Here is a 13,947-nt window from a genome sequence, read left to right on the forward strand (position 1 = left end):
AGGCATTACCTTGTAACAAATGTTACCCCACAATGTTATGAAAGTGGTTTTATCCATGTCTTCTGGATGCATCTTTATCTGGTTGTACCCCGAGAAACCATCCATAAAGGAGAACAATGAATACCCCGTTGTATTATCTACCAAAGTGTCTATGTGTGGCAAAGAGAAATTATCTTTCGGGCTAGCTTTGTTCAGATCTCTGTAATCAACACACATTCGTACCTTCCCATCTTTTTTAGGAACTGGTACAATGTTAGCTACCCATTCAAAGTACTTCACCTCCTGTAAGAATCCTGCATCAAACTGCTTCTTGACTTTGTCCTTTATTTTCAACACAATATCTGGCCTCATTCTTCGCAACTTCTGTTGGACTGGCTTACAATCCTGTCTTATTGGGAGACGATGCACCACAATATCGGTATTTAATCCTGGCATATCCTGATAGGACCATGCAAAAATATCCTTGAACTCACGTAGCAACTCAATCAGCCCTTGCCTCGTGCCAATTTTCACTTCCTTCCCCTCCTCTAGGGCTACATTCTCTATTGCCTCTTTCTCGTGGGGCTTGATTTGTTTCTCCTCCTGTTTCACCATCCTCAAAAGATCTAGAGACACATCACAATCCTGGACATCTTCAAAATCCTGATATTCCTCTAAACACATGTCTTGCTCGCGAGAGATATCAGGATTTGTAACATCAATGCTCATGTCATTGATATCTAGGGACCTGTGAAGTATAAAGAATATACAAAGAATGAATGAATTTAAGAATGATTATTTATGTGCTATGAATGAAAGAATAAGAATTTCAAAAATTTAACAGAATATTGGTTGATAAAAAAACAATACTCGTTGAATTGATAATAATTATGTTTTATTAAAAGATAATAGATTATCATAAGCCTATTTCACAAAGGTAATCCTATTACTCCTAGGCCCTAGAGTAACAAGAATGTTTCGAAAATTACTTTGAAAAATTTTTAAAAACTACAGGAAGTTCCTCCGCAGTCCAATTGTTCAGAGAGCTTCCCGATTCATAAGGACGAATGCCCTCAAGGTTTCCTTGCTTTGATCCTTCGTCTTGTATAGCATTAATTTAATGACTTCTATCTATGAGTAACCCTATCGATATGAAGGTTTGGGATATTGGAGGGAATGTCATCGGCTCCCACTCCACTTCTCTTCTATTAAGGCGTGCCCTTCTCCCCTCTTGGCGCTTCTCAATTTCCTTCCTCCTTTGCTTATAATCTGGTTTGAAGCCTAAACCAAAGTGATCTCTCTTCTCTTTAAGTTCTGGGATTTGAGTCCCTCCTTGTAGGTATTTTTCTAACCCTTTTCTTGGTAAGGCTCCCTTTCCCGCCATCATTTGTAGAGCCATCCTCGTAGCTCTTGCTATCTTGGGCACCAGTAGCTCACTCCGTTTTGAAATGAAGGTTACATTTACGAATTCTAAAGAGCGAAATGAACACTCAATAGATTCTTCATTTGTCTCGACATAAGGGGCCTTGCTAGTAACTGCGGCTATAATATTCTCCTCCGTATTGATAGTTACTAACCGTCTATCCGTCACTAACTTTAGTTTCTGGTGCAACGATGAGGGTACCGCTCCTACTAAATGTATCCATGGCCTGCCCAATAAGCAATTGTAGGAAGGTTTGATGTCCATCACCAATAAATCTACTTCGTATATATTTGGCTCGATTTCTAAAGGGATGTCAATCCTTCCCATCACCTTCCTTTCTGTACCGTCGAAGGCTCTTACCACATTTTGACATGTCTTTGTGTGAGAATCGTCAATAGGTAATCTATTCAATGTAGAAAACGGTAGAACATTCAAAGCCGATCCATTATCAACGAGCACGCTTGGAGTGTGTACCCCTTGCATCGAGTGGTAATGTGCAAGGCCTTAGTTGACCCTCTGCCCCTTGGTGGGATTTCATCATCATTAAAGTAGATGAAATTATCCGTGCTAATGTTCACCAATCGGTCTAGTTTATTAGCGGATATGTCATGGGTGACATATGTTTCGTTAAGCACCTTCATCAATGCCTCCTTGTGTGCCTCAGAACTCAAAAGGAGAGCCAATACTGATATGCGAGCCGGTTGCTTATGCAACTGCTCGACCACGCTATACTCGCTATGGTTAAGGAACTTTAGAAATTCCTTAGCCTCCTCTTCCTTTACTGGCTCCTTGACAGGCATTTCAGCCCCTTTCTCCTTCTCCGTACTAACACCCTTTGCTTTTGTGGGCTCCTCTCTGACGCCCACCGTATCATACCACTTCCCACTCAGTGTATGGGAACCCTCAACTTGTACATCTTTAGACGTACTGGCTATATCCTCCTTCTCCAGCATTGACACCTGACAGTTATAAATCTATGGTACCCTCTTGTTATCCTTATAAGGAAAGGTCACAGGTTTATGGATTATGACCTTATGCACCGTTTGTGCCCTTACTTCATTATTTCCCTGCAAGGAAATAATAATCCTTGGCTGACTGATTCTTTGCTGTTCATCCTCCAGCGCACCTATTTCCTTTTTATAAGAGCTACCTTTAAAAATTTGTAGCTCTTTGTTATCTATAAAACCTTGCACTAAAGCTCTGAATTTTTCACAATTTTGGGTCTCATGACCCTCCTCTCCATAGAACTCACAATAGTTCCTCGTTCTTTCTCTTTCACCCTTAGAGGCTATCATCCCTTTCTTCATCATCTCCTCCCAAATCGCCTTTATAGGTATCCTCATCTCAGTAACATTTTCTTTCATTCTTCTCTCACTAGCTTCGCTAATGGCATTCACTCCTTGACCGCCATGATTTGGTAAAAGGTTTTCAGTATTTGGGGTACTATCAAATTTCACAACCCCTATCTTGATCAACCTCTCCACGGCCTTCTTGAATCCGGTACAATTTTTAATCGAGTGCCCCGATATTCCAGCATGGTACTCGCATCTGGCGTTTGCATCATACCATTTAGGATATGGAGGCTGTAGTGGTTTTAAGTGGAAAGGACCAATAGCATGCGCATCGTATAAGCTTTGATAAAGCTCACGATACGTCACGGGGATAGGTGTGAATTGCATCCTTTCAAAATTCTGCCTTGCATTTGACTCCTTCTTTTGAGAACTCTGTTGCTCGACCGCAGCTATTTTTGGTTGACCAACTGTGATTGCCCTTGTATTGAAAGTGTTTGTGTTATTCACTTCATTATCCTTTCTCCTTGGGGCCGATCTTTTGGTCATTTCACCTTTAATTTTGCCACCTCTTATGGCGTTCTCAATCATCTCTCCTGCCATGACTATGTCCGCAAAACTTTTGGTATTGCTTCCAATCATATGAGTAATGAATGGAGCTTTCAGAGTGTTGATAAATAACATGGTAGTCTCCTTCTCCAGCAGTGGTGGTTGAACCTGTATTGCCACCTCTCTCCACCTCTGTGTATATTGCCTAAAATTCTCATTAGGCTTCTTCTCCATGTTTTGTAGAGTGATCCTATCAGGAGTCATGTTAGTCACATGATTGTACTGCCGCATGAAGGCTTGCGCAAGATCCCTCCATGAATTTATTCTAGCCCGGCTCAATTGATTGTACCACCTGGCTGTGCTCCCACTAAATTTTCTTGGAAACAATAGATCAACAGCTGATCATTGTTTACATACCCGGTCATCCTTCTACAGAACATCGTGATGTGGGCCTCTGGGCAAGTAGTACCATTGTACTTCTTGAACTCTAGCATCTTGAATTTGTGAGGAAGCACCAAGTCTGGGACCAAGCCTAGATCTTTGGCATCAACTCCATGATGCTCATCAGCACTCTCTAAAGCTTTAAATTTCTCCTCCAACCATCGGCAACGTTCCTCCAACTATTTTGCAACTTCGGCTCTCAAATCTTCTTTTTCAGCTATATCCAAGTCAGGAATGAAAGGATTGGTAGGATTATCACCCAAATTGAATCCCGAGCCAGTTGGGTAATTCATATGGATCCCAGTATCAACCGGTCCATGTTGAGGCTTGACAGATGGTCTTTTAGGATGTGCTTTGGTTTGTGTAGGCTCGTAGGGTGGAGTAAAGCTTGGAGGATGATTCTCTTCCTCCTCACCAGTGATTTCCATATGCGCTTTTTCTTTATCAGTGACCCTCAACAACTGAGCCATCTCGGTCATCATATTCCTCTGAGCCTCTAGCATTTGCTCCCTCATATCATTTTGCATCTTGGCCATGCAATTGGTCCTGCATGTCCTTTTATAGCTGTTCGAATCTTTGGTCCATATTCTTCGACTTAGCGTGTGTACCTTAAGGATGTGTTGCTTCCAGATTTTCTTTCTCCTACTCTCCTTCTCCCTAATAATTTTATCTAATTAGGGTCTTTCTATAAACTTGAATGCATATGATGTAATGAAATGCAAATGCATGAATGCAAAAAGATGTTGATTCTGATTCAATTTCATTTTAAAAAATGTTATTTAAGGAACAAAGATCTTTTCATAAAACGGATTACAAATACACTTTTGCCCGTAGGCCTAGAGTCTTAACCCTATCCAGTAATAATGCTAACTCTCGTCCTTTGTCTAATGATGACTCATACATTATACTCAGCGTTCTAGCTTGTATTTCCAAATCTTGCAAGTGTTCAGCAACCTCTCGAATCTGAACTAGAGCCTGTTCCATGACATGATCTCTATCTCTCACTTGATCCCGAAGATGGTGAAGTTTTCCCTTCCACTGTTCTTCTCTCACCTCGAGCTACTCAATTTGTAGCTCACAGCCCTGTAGTGCTGCCTCTAACCCTCCAATATTGTGCTTCATTTCCTCGATCTTGTTTAAACTTGCTTTAACTCGGCTGTGGAATTATGACTTCGATGATGATGAAGAGATCGTCCAAGCTCTGTCACTTTAACCTTTAACCCTTGATTTTCTTTTTCTAGGGTCTGATTATGCGACTGCATCTCTTAGAACTTTTTTCTCCCAATACTCAGCCTTGGCTCTTTTCTCTTGGATCTCATGTTGCCACTGCTCTGAAGATCTCCCTAATCCAGCCCTTTTCAACGTTACTTGGGTTTTTTGTAATATGTCTTCAAGTCATCTCGGTCTTTCTCTTTTCCTTTTTTACCTTCTTGACTTCTGTCTTTTGAACATCTACATCAAGACTTAACCACATTTTTTCCTCTTCGAGCTTTTCCATCCTCTTTTCAAGCTCTGAGTTCTTTCTTTCAAACTCTTGTTTCATAACTTCCAACTCTGATGGAATCACTCGTAAGCTCTCCTCTAATGATCGAGCCACTCCCAAGGTTGGCCTAGGGACATTATCATTGATTCTCCTACTGAACCACCCTTTATACTCAAAGGTTGACGTCGAGCCTTCAGCTAAGGTCTTCATACAGAATGGCTTCTTCCAAGCCTCAGAAATTTCTCGCATCCTCTTCTTATAGTGATCTCCTTTATAAGAGAAATTGCTCTCAGCTAAACCCTGTGTAGCCGGTATAAACTGCCTCGCTCGATATTGCCTTAGAACAAGCAATGGTGTATATCTGACAACTCCCCAAATTCCTAGCAAAGGGACCCAATCAAAACTGCCACATCGGTAAAGGAATTCACTAGGAACCAACCAAGGAGCCTTCCACATAACATCTTCCTCTCGAAGATTCTGAAGAATATCTATCCACCTCTCTTCTGAAATATCATCTCTTCTAGGCATGTCAACAGCTTCCTTTAAGGGAGAATAACCCTCAAAGAATACTCGACAAGGAACCTTATCAAGCTTCCAAAAGTGGCTATAAAACCAGACCAACAGTAACTGTGCACATCCAATGAACCTTCCTTCACTGGTTCTTCGGCATGCGCTCAAGGATTTTATCGTCTCAGCTAGGATTGCGGGCACAAGTGTGTTCTGTTTACCAAGTTGATCGAATAAATCCGCAACCGCCTCATCTATATGCCCCAACGCCTTTGGGAAAATCACCATGCCCTAAATACTCAAAGCCAGGACGTTGACCTTTTTCTTCATGTCTGGATGCGTCGATATCAAATCCCTCAAAACGGCCCATAGAATGCACTAACTATTACCCTTTTACTGCACAAGAACTACAGCCCACTACTCACTCATCCCAGTAATCATTACCAACTTTTTTTGTAAAAGCTGGAAGGCTAGCAAGCCTTACATAAGCCTTGTGACCCTGATTCCTAGGGCAACGCAGTAAAGCTGTATACTCCTCCAAAGTAGGTACAAGATCAACATCACCAAATGTAAAGCAACTATAAACAGGGTTCCAGAATTGTACCATAGCTCGAAACAAATGCCTATCTACTTTGATGTCTAGCAAATAGGGAAGGTCTCCATAATTCTGATAGAAAAGCTGCTTAGCCTCGTCATCCCATTGGGTCCAAATGTTTCTCAGCTCCTACAACTGATTCTACGTCGAATTAACATGGGTGAAGTCCCACAACTCTGACGTATACCCTTCAGTAACACTATCTCCTTTATCTAAATGGGTTTTCTCTGACCAGGTACAGACAGAAGCATTGTCCTCCACTTTATTAAGGTATTCGTTGCTCATTACAAAACTTTCTAATCTAGAAATCGTGTCGTGAATCGACACCTTTAAATGCTAAATGACATGCAATGACAGAAAAATAAAAATAGGTCAGTATCATATATATATAAATGATAAGCAAGTATTTATAAGGGTAGCTTTACTAAAGGCTATCACTATCTTTCCCAGGATAAGCTCTTAAAGTTCACTATATGAGTTTTAGTTCAAAAGCAAGGGTACCTGAACCAGCAGATTCCTTGGTCTTCACCTATTATAGGCTCATATAGACCAAGTTTAGTTTAGGGGGACACATTTCCCTATGGCCATACGGAGATGAAATTCTCACGAAGACATAGGTACAATATCCCGAAAGCAATCCGCTAGCTCATGCGAAGGTGAAAACCTCACGAAAGCCTAGCTTCTCATTCCCACTTAAAGGTGCGACCACAACGATCATGCAAATGCAATGTACAGCAATAAGATAACAAACATATGCATCAAACACATGTAAAACAGGATCAAAATTTTAAATTTTCCAAACTTCCAACACTAAGACATAAAATATTCAATTTCTTGGCTCGACTCTCTAATATCCCCAATGGAGTCGCCAAGCTGTCGAAACCTCTTTAAAAATGAGTTTTTTAAAATGAAAATGGGAGTCGCCACCAATCTTTTAAAGTGTGATTGGATCACTTTATAAAATTTTTTGGTCTACGAAATTACGAAAAAATAGGTTCGGGAGTCGGTTACGTTCGAGGAAGGATTAGCACCCTCGTAACGCCCAAAATTGGTACCAAATTGAATAATTGTCTTAATGTCAGAAATTTGAAAGAATTTAGAAATGAGATTTCCTTAAAACCGTAATGTTTTAAATTAAAAGTATCAAGATTCATTCACTTCAAAAGAGTACAACATCACATCCAGCATGATTGGATACGATATCTTTAAACTTTCGTAACTGAAATCATCTTGTGATTCGTAAAAAAAATAGTTTAGAAGGATATTTTAGATATTTAGACAAACGAGAAACCGCAACCCAGCATGTTAGGACACTACTTCTCGAATTCCTAAATATCGAAACATTGCCTTACTTTTTAAAAAAAAATCCTTTTGAAATGGGATGTTTTTTTGTTTTGAAAATGATGATGTATTTTACAAAAAAATTAACATTAAATAAGCCTAGCTACACAATGCATGCTTTATCATTTTATGCAAATATAGTATAGAGAATAATAAATAATAATATAAATTACACAATATACGTTATCACCTTATGCATGGTCATATATGACATATATATACATGCATTATCGTTACATGCAACATACACAAAAATGGCAAAATAAATCAATACAAATTAAATATACATAATAATATTTCATGCAAATGTACTATTAAAATATCAATATAAAATATTCAATTAAAGATAAAAACAAATGATATGTAAAATTTAACCTATTAAGCAACGAAAGAAAACCAAAAACTAAGCGAATTAAAATGTATAAAATATAAGTTGAATAAAAATAAGCTATTTAGAAATATACTAAATAATATAAGGATAATAAAAAAGAACCCTTTTTTTAAAAATGATATATATATATATGGATTATACTATAAAATATAATAACTTAATATGTAAGAAAAATAATGTACTAAATATTGCTATTATACTTATAAAAATAATTTAAGAATGTACATAATTAATAAATAATAAAATAGTGTATATTTTATTATAAAATAAAGATAATGTAAAGAAATATGATAAAATATATAGTATAATATAATTTACAAACAATAAAACAAAAATATATGATAAAATGTATATAATATAATATATAAAAATATCATATGGGGTAAAATATAATATGAAAATAAATAATATATAAATATAGTGAAATATATAAAATGTATATAAGATTTATAAGAAACATATATAATATACATAAATAAAAAAAATTATTATTTTTATACATAATTAATATTTAAAAATATATATAATACATATGTTTTAAAAAATATTTTAATTAATACAATATAAATAATACATATGCCATATAAAACAATATGATAATATATAATATATAATATAATGGATTTTCCATATTTAATAATAATATAACATACAATTTTAATATAAAATAATAATATATATTAAATAAATAATAAAATTCAAAATAAATAAATTTATAAGTGAAAGGGGACTAAAATTAAAAGCAATTAAAAATTTTGGGCAAAATTAAAAAAATAAAAGAAAATTTTAGGCCTATTTAAAACCGCATTAAAACCGAGGGACTCATTGGGCAATTAGCCCTAATCCCAAAACGACGTCGTTCTCCATTGTACTATTTTAAAATCATTGTTTAGACTAAATTGAAACAAAGGTAAACTGTTAGGTTCAAATTAGAATATAAATAAAATTATAAACATTTAAAAAATGAAAGGACCAATTGCATAATTAACCCATTTTTAAAAAACATGCGGATCCTCCCCGGGTAATCGGGTAAACACGCGGATCATTGGGCTCTAGAACGACGTCGTTTTTGAGCTTATTAGACTAAGCCAAAATGACGTCGTATCAATTAGGCTATAAAAGGCTGATTTAAGCCACGAAAATCATTTTGCTTCCAGTTTTTTTTTTAAAAAAAAGAATCCTCTCGAGAGGAAGAGAGCAAAGGTGGGAGGATCCTCGGAGCTCCGGCCGAGCTTATGTCATCGGACACCCACGCGCCTACGCGCCGTCACCAGCCCCTCCGTATACGGTGGCCGGAGGTAAATGCCTCCACTTTTCGGTGCAGATTTCGTTATATCTTCTCTTTTTCTTTATTTTTATCTGTAAACTAAGCAAACTACATGTAAAAACCATAAATAATAAAGCGAAACTGAAGAGGAAAATCACCTTTTTCAGAAAGAAAACTACTTTTTGTATATATCTGTGGTAAACTTTTACAACTGTTCGTGGAATCTTTGTGTACAAGTTTGAAGTTTCTCTCTATTCTTCGTGTGTAAAATCGTAAGTGTTTTTGTGGGTATCTTCTGTGTGTAAAAAAAATCTCTCTGTCCCTCCCCTTTTTACAGATTTGAAGAAAGGCTTTATAGCCCTAGGCTGTAATGGTTTAGAAAGAAATCAAAGATTTCTTTCCGTGTTTGCTTTGGTTTTCTGTCGTTGTTTCCTCTTTTGTTCGCAGGTAAACGGCGAGGATCTCGCTTGATCACTAATGTCTGCGCGTTGATGGAGCCAACGCCGGATCGTAGCGCGAGGAGATCTGATGATTCTGGCGTTATTTACACGTCGATGGTGGCGCGATGTATGATGGCAAAGTCGAGAAATCACAGCGCGCTTAGTGGCGACGATTGGGCCATTGAATCTGCGCGAGATGAAAGGTCGCGTCGCTTAGAGTTCCCGAAGCTTCCAGAACTTCATTGCGGCGCTGAGTTCTCAGGAAACCCTAGGGTTTCCTTGTCTGTTTTTACAGCTTTGGGCCTTTTGGGCCCCGTGTAAACCTGGGTCAAGGTGTTGGGTTATTTTTGGGGTGTAAATGAGTCCAATAGGTTTAGGCTGTTTGGATTTGGACTTTAGCACTGTAAATGGACTGTGTATAAAATAAATGAACTTTATTTTTTATTTATTCTTTTATTTTAGTTTAAGGCCCGGGCGAATTTGGGCTCTTACAGAAGAATAATGAATACAAAACATAAAGAAAACCCAAAACCCCTGAATGGAAATTGAAGGGAGATATTCAGTCTTGACGATGAATCCGGCTTCTGAGATGGACCAATCGGCTTCCCTTGAGTAATTCCTTGCCTCCTACTCTGCGTGGCTGTTATAAGTTCCTCCTCTGGTGTTTAAATATGCTTTAGAATGCCTAAGAGCCCTCAAAAGTGGCATTTTCCGAATAAGACTATACTTGGGCTTGACAAGGACACGCCCATGTGACATGCCCGTGTGACACGCCCGTGTGCGATTGCTCCAGCCCGTGGTCAAGGCTGTTAAATAGGCACGGCCGTGGGGCTTACCCGTGTGAGGAAGTCCAGGCCGTGTTGATTTCCCATGTAGGTCTATTTTCTCCATTTTCGGCCCATTTCTCGCTTTTTTTACTCTTCTATGCTCATCTAAGTATAAAACCTGAAATTAAAGGATTAGGAGCATCGAATTCACCAAATCTAAGGAGAAACCATCCATAAATGTGCTAAGCATGGGATAAAAATATGTATAAATTACGATTTATCACACAACAAATCTGTCTAAACACAGTCTGAAGATTCTATTCATCAAGTCCATAAATACTGCAGGTGCATTAGTTAAACCAAATGGCATCACAAGAAATTCATAGTGTTCATACCTGGTTCTGAATGCAATTTTTAGCACATTAGAATCTTTCACTCGAAGCTGATCATAGCCAGAACGAAGATCAATCTTCGAGAATACTGTGGCACCTTTCAACTGATTGAATAAATCATCAAGTCGAGGTAGTGGATACTTGTTCTTGATTGTAACCTTGTTGAGTTGATAGTAAACAATCTCATCAATCCGTCCTTTTGCTTAACAAACAGAACCAGTGCACCCCAAGGTGAGAAACTAGGTCGAGCAAAACCTCTATTTGTCAATTCTTGCAGCTATACTTTCAACTCTTTTAACTCAGTAGGAGTAATTCTATAAGGTGCTATCGATACTTGTGATGTTCCCGATACAAGTTCAATAGCAAACTCAACCTCTCTGATCGGCGGTACTCTAGGTAACTCCTTTTGAAACACATCAGGACATTTGCAAACCACTAGCATTGATTCAAGCTTCGATTTAGACACTTTAGTAACTAACACATATGCAAGGTAAGCATAAAAATCTTTCCTTACATATTTTTGCGCTGACATAGTTGAAATAACCATAGGCAACCCACTCACACTATTTGATTCAATACGAAGCGTCTCACCATTATGACATTTCAATACAATAAGCTTTCATCTACAATTTACCACAGCGTCATGTAGAGTTAACCAATCCATGCCCAAAATCATATCAAACTTATTAAACGACAACAACATCAAATCAGCCAGAAAACTATAACCCCGAGCCAACAATGGACAGTTCCTGCAAACTTTATCAACTAATAGATGCTGACCTAGGGGGTTCGACACTTTAACCATGAATTCAGTGGACTCAACAGGTAAATTCTTACTAGACACTAAAGTCGTGCACATATATCAATCAAAGTAATAACATCAATGTCAAAGATAGAAAAAGTACCCAAAATAACATCTGGCGCAGAAGCTTCCTCTCATGCGTGAATAACGTAAGCCCTAACTGGTGCTCGTACCTCGGATCCCACAACATAGTCTTTTGTTACACCATGACTACCACTTACATTTCTAGGGTTAGGACGTGGTCTACCCCCCTGGCAATATTGCTAGGTTAAATATTTTGAACTTTTTCCTTCTCAAATATTTCAAGGCAATCATAAATAAAATGCTTAAGCGAACCACACTTGAAACAGGCCCCATCTTTCGCTCTGCACTCACCAAAACGTCAACGTCCACACCGTTGAAAATTAGGTTTTATTTTTAACACTACCTATGCTATCCACAGACGTAGCTTGCATCTTAGAACCTGCATAATGTTTTCCTTGATCTCTATCAGTGTAACCTACTGAAACAATCAAGCGATTATGATATTTTTTTTGATTTCTTCGACTGTGACTGATACGAATTTTCGGTCGACTTTTCCTTGAATCATTAGCTTCAAAATCAGCTTTTATTTTTTCTTTCCTAAGTTCCTCGACTTTATGTACTCTGTCAACTAAAACAATGAATTCTTTCAAGTCAAGGATCCTAACTAAAAGCTTTATATCCTCGTTTAATCCATCTTCAAGCCACTTACACATTGCAGTCTCAGTCGAAATGCACTCTCGGGAATATTTACTCAATAAAAAAAACTCCCATTCATACTCAGCTACTGTCATATGGCCTTACTTGAGCTCCAGAAATTCTTTACGTTTTTGATTTAGAAATCTTTGACTAATGTATTTCTTTCATAACTCGGTTTGAAAGAATTCCTAAGTGATCTGCTCTCTCGACACTATAGAAGTCAATGTGTTCCACCATTGATAAGTCGAATCTTTTAGTAGAGATATTGTACACTTTACACATTCAACATATTTACAAGAAAACTTGTCAGAAACTCGGATAGTATTCTCTAACCAAACCTCAGCTCTCTCAGGAGCATTATCGGCTGTAGCTCAAAATTCTTTAGCCTCATATTTGCGAATTTTGTCAACTAGCGATCCATGCCTTTAGGAACAATGGGAACCGATTGATGAACAGGTGGGGATGGAGGTTGTTCAGCTGTCGGGTTCATTTGTACGAACTTGGTAAACAACTCAATCATCATTTGAAAGAAAGCTTCCTTAGCTTTGCCTCCCCAGTCCTCAGATACAGCCTTCAAACCGCTTAATGTTGCTACATGAACAGGGGCTTGCGTGTTACTTTCAACTTCATCGGAGTCGGATCGGTTGGATGTCATGTTAAATGAAAACATATTTTAAAATGGTCAAGAGATATCACGCTATCACAGGTTATATAATGGCATGTATAACTAGACTCATACACGCTAGTTTAATCCAAGAATAGACTAAACCATAGCCTTGATACTAATAACTGTAACACCCCTAACTCATATCCATCGCCAAAATAGGCTTACAGAGCATTGCCAGAGTTTTCAAATCAAACAAACATAAATTTCAAAATTTTCGAATCATATCAATAAACACATTAAAATCAATTCAAAACATACCTATTGCCCCTTAAATGAGACCTCAAGGCCCTAATTACGTATTAGAAATAAGTCGGGACCAAATTAGAAACCCAGAGAATTTTTCAAAAAATAATGAAAATTTTTAACACTGTAGGGGTCACACGGCCTTGTTGGCATTCGAAGTAGGGATACATGGCCGTGTCCCAGCTCGTGGCCATGCCCGTGTAACTCACTGAATTAGGTCACATGGCCAAGCCACACACTCGTGTCCCAGGTCGTGTACCCATTGAAATAACCCCATGCACTTGTGTGCTAGGCTGTATGCTAGTTCGAAAGCTACAGGGGACTCACCGTTGTGTCACCTTGCCATGTGTCATACATGGTTGAGACACACGCCCGTGTTTCTGCCTATGTGGACAAAAATAGGCCATTTTACAAGCCATTTTTCTCACCTAATCTACCATGTACCTATAACCAAAATGCACATATGCAAAAGCCTTAATAAGGTACCAAAATCAAGCATAAACAAGTCATATACATATGGTATAACATCATACAACCAATATGCTCTTAGGGACCTCAAATGACAATATATAAACATGTTTAACCATGTACTCAATTTGGTCAAAATGACTAACTTTCAACTAAACTTGCATCAATTCAAACCATTGAATT

The 13,947-nt window shown here is 38.0% G+C and overlaps 2 protein-coding genes across 2 annotated transcripts; both read right to left on the reverse strand.

The window, feature by feature from the left end:
* Positions 1 to 1,096: 1,096 nt before the first annotated feature.
* Positions 1,097 to 3,294, reverse strand: LOC121228931 (uncharacterized). Its single transcript, XM_041111965.1, has 3 exons — positions 2,458 to 3,294; positions 1,916 to 2,361; positions 1,097 to 1,805 (listed from the first exon to the last, which is right to left on the reverse strand). The coding sequence occupies exons 1-3, from the start codon at positions 3,292 to 3,294 to the stop codon at positions 1,097 to 1,099; spliced, it is 1,992 nt and encodes a 663-aa protein (XP_040967899.1).
* A 1,777-nt stretch (positions 3,295 to 5,071) lies between these two features.
* LOC107955774 (uncharacterized) lies at positions 5,072 to 5,959 on the reverse strand. Its single transcript, XM_016891577.1, has 2 exons — positions 5,783 to 5,959; positions 5,072 to 5,704 (listed from the first exon to the last, which is right to left on the reverse strand). The coding sequence occupies exons 1-2, from the start codon at positions 5,957 to 5,959 to the stop codon at positions 5,072 to 5,074; spliced, it is 810 nt and encodes a 269-aa protein (XP_016747066.1).
* Between the last annotated feature and the right edge of the window lie 7,988 nt (positions 5,960 to 13,947).

Source organism: Gossypium hirsutum, chromosome A05, assembly GCF_007990345.1.
Source record: "Gossypium hirsutum isolate 1008001.06 chromosome A05, Gossypium_hirsutum_v2.1, whole genome shotgun sequence".
NCBI lineage: Eukaryota > Viridiplantae > Streptophyta > Magnoliopsida > Malvales > Malvaceae > Gossypium > Gossypium hirsutum.

Excerpts from the sequence above, each read along its gene's own strand:
- LOC107955774 (XM_016891577.1), bottom strand. The coding sequence starts at position 5,959 with ATGGTGATTTTCCCAAAGGCGTTGGGGCATATAGATGAGGCGGTTGCG. Across the intron at positions 5,705-5,782 it reads GATGTGCACAGTTACTGTTG|GAAGCTGTTGACATGCCTAG; the intron begins GTCTGGTTTTAT and ends TCTCCCTTAAAG.
- LOC121228931 (XM_041111965.1), bottom strand. The coding sequence starts at position 3,294 with ATGGCAGGAGAGATGATTGAGAACGCCATAAGAGGTGGCAAAATTAAA. Across the intron at positions 2,362-2,457 it reads CCTTGCAGGGAAATAATGAA|GTGTCAATGCTGGAGAAGGA; the intron begins GTAAGGGCACAA and ends TATAACTGTCAG. Across the intron at positions 1,806-1,915 it reads ATCCCACCAAGGGGCAGAGG|ATTACCTATTGACGATTCTC; the intron begins GTCAACTAAGGC and ends TACATTGAATAG.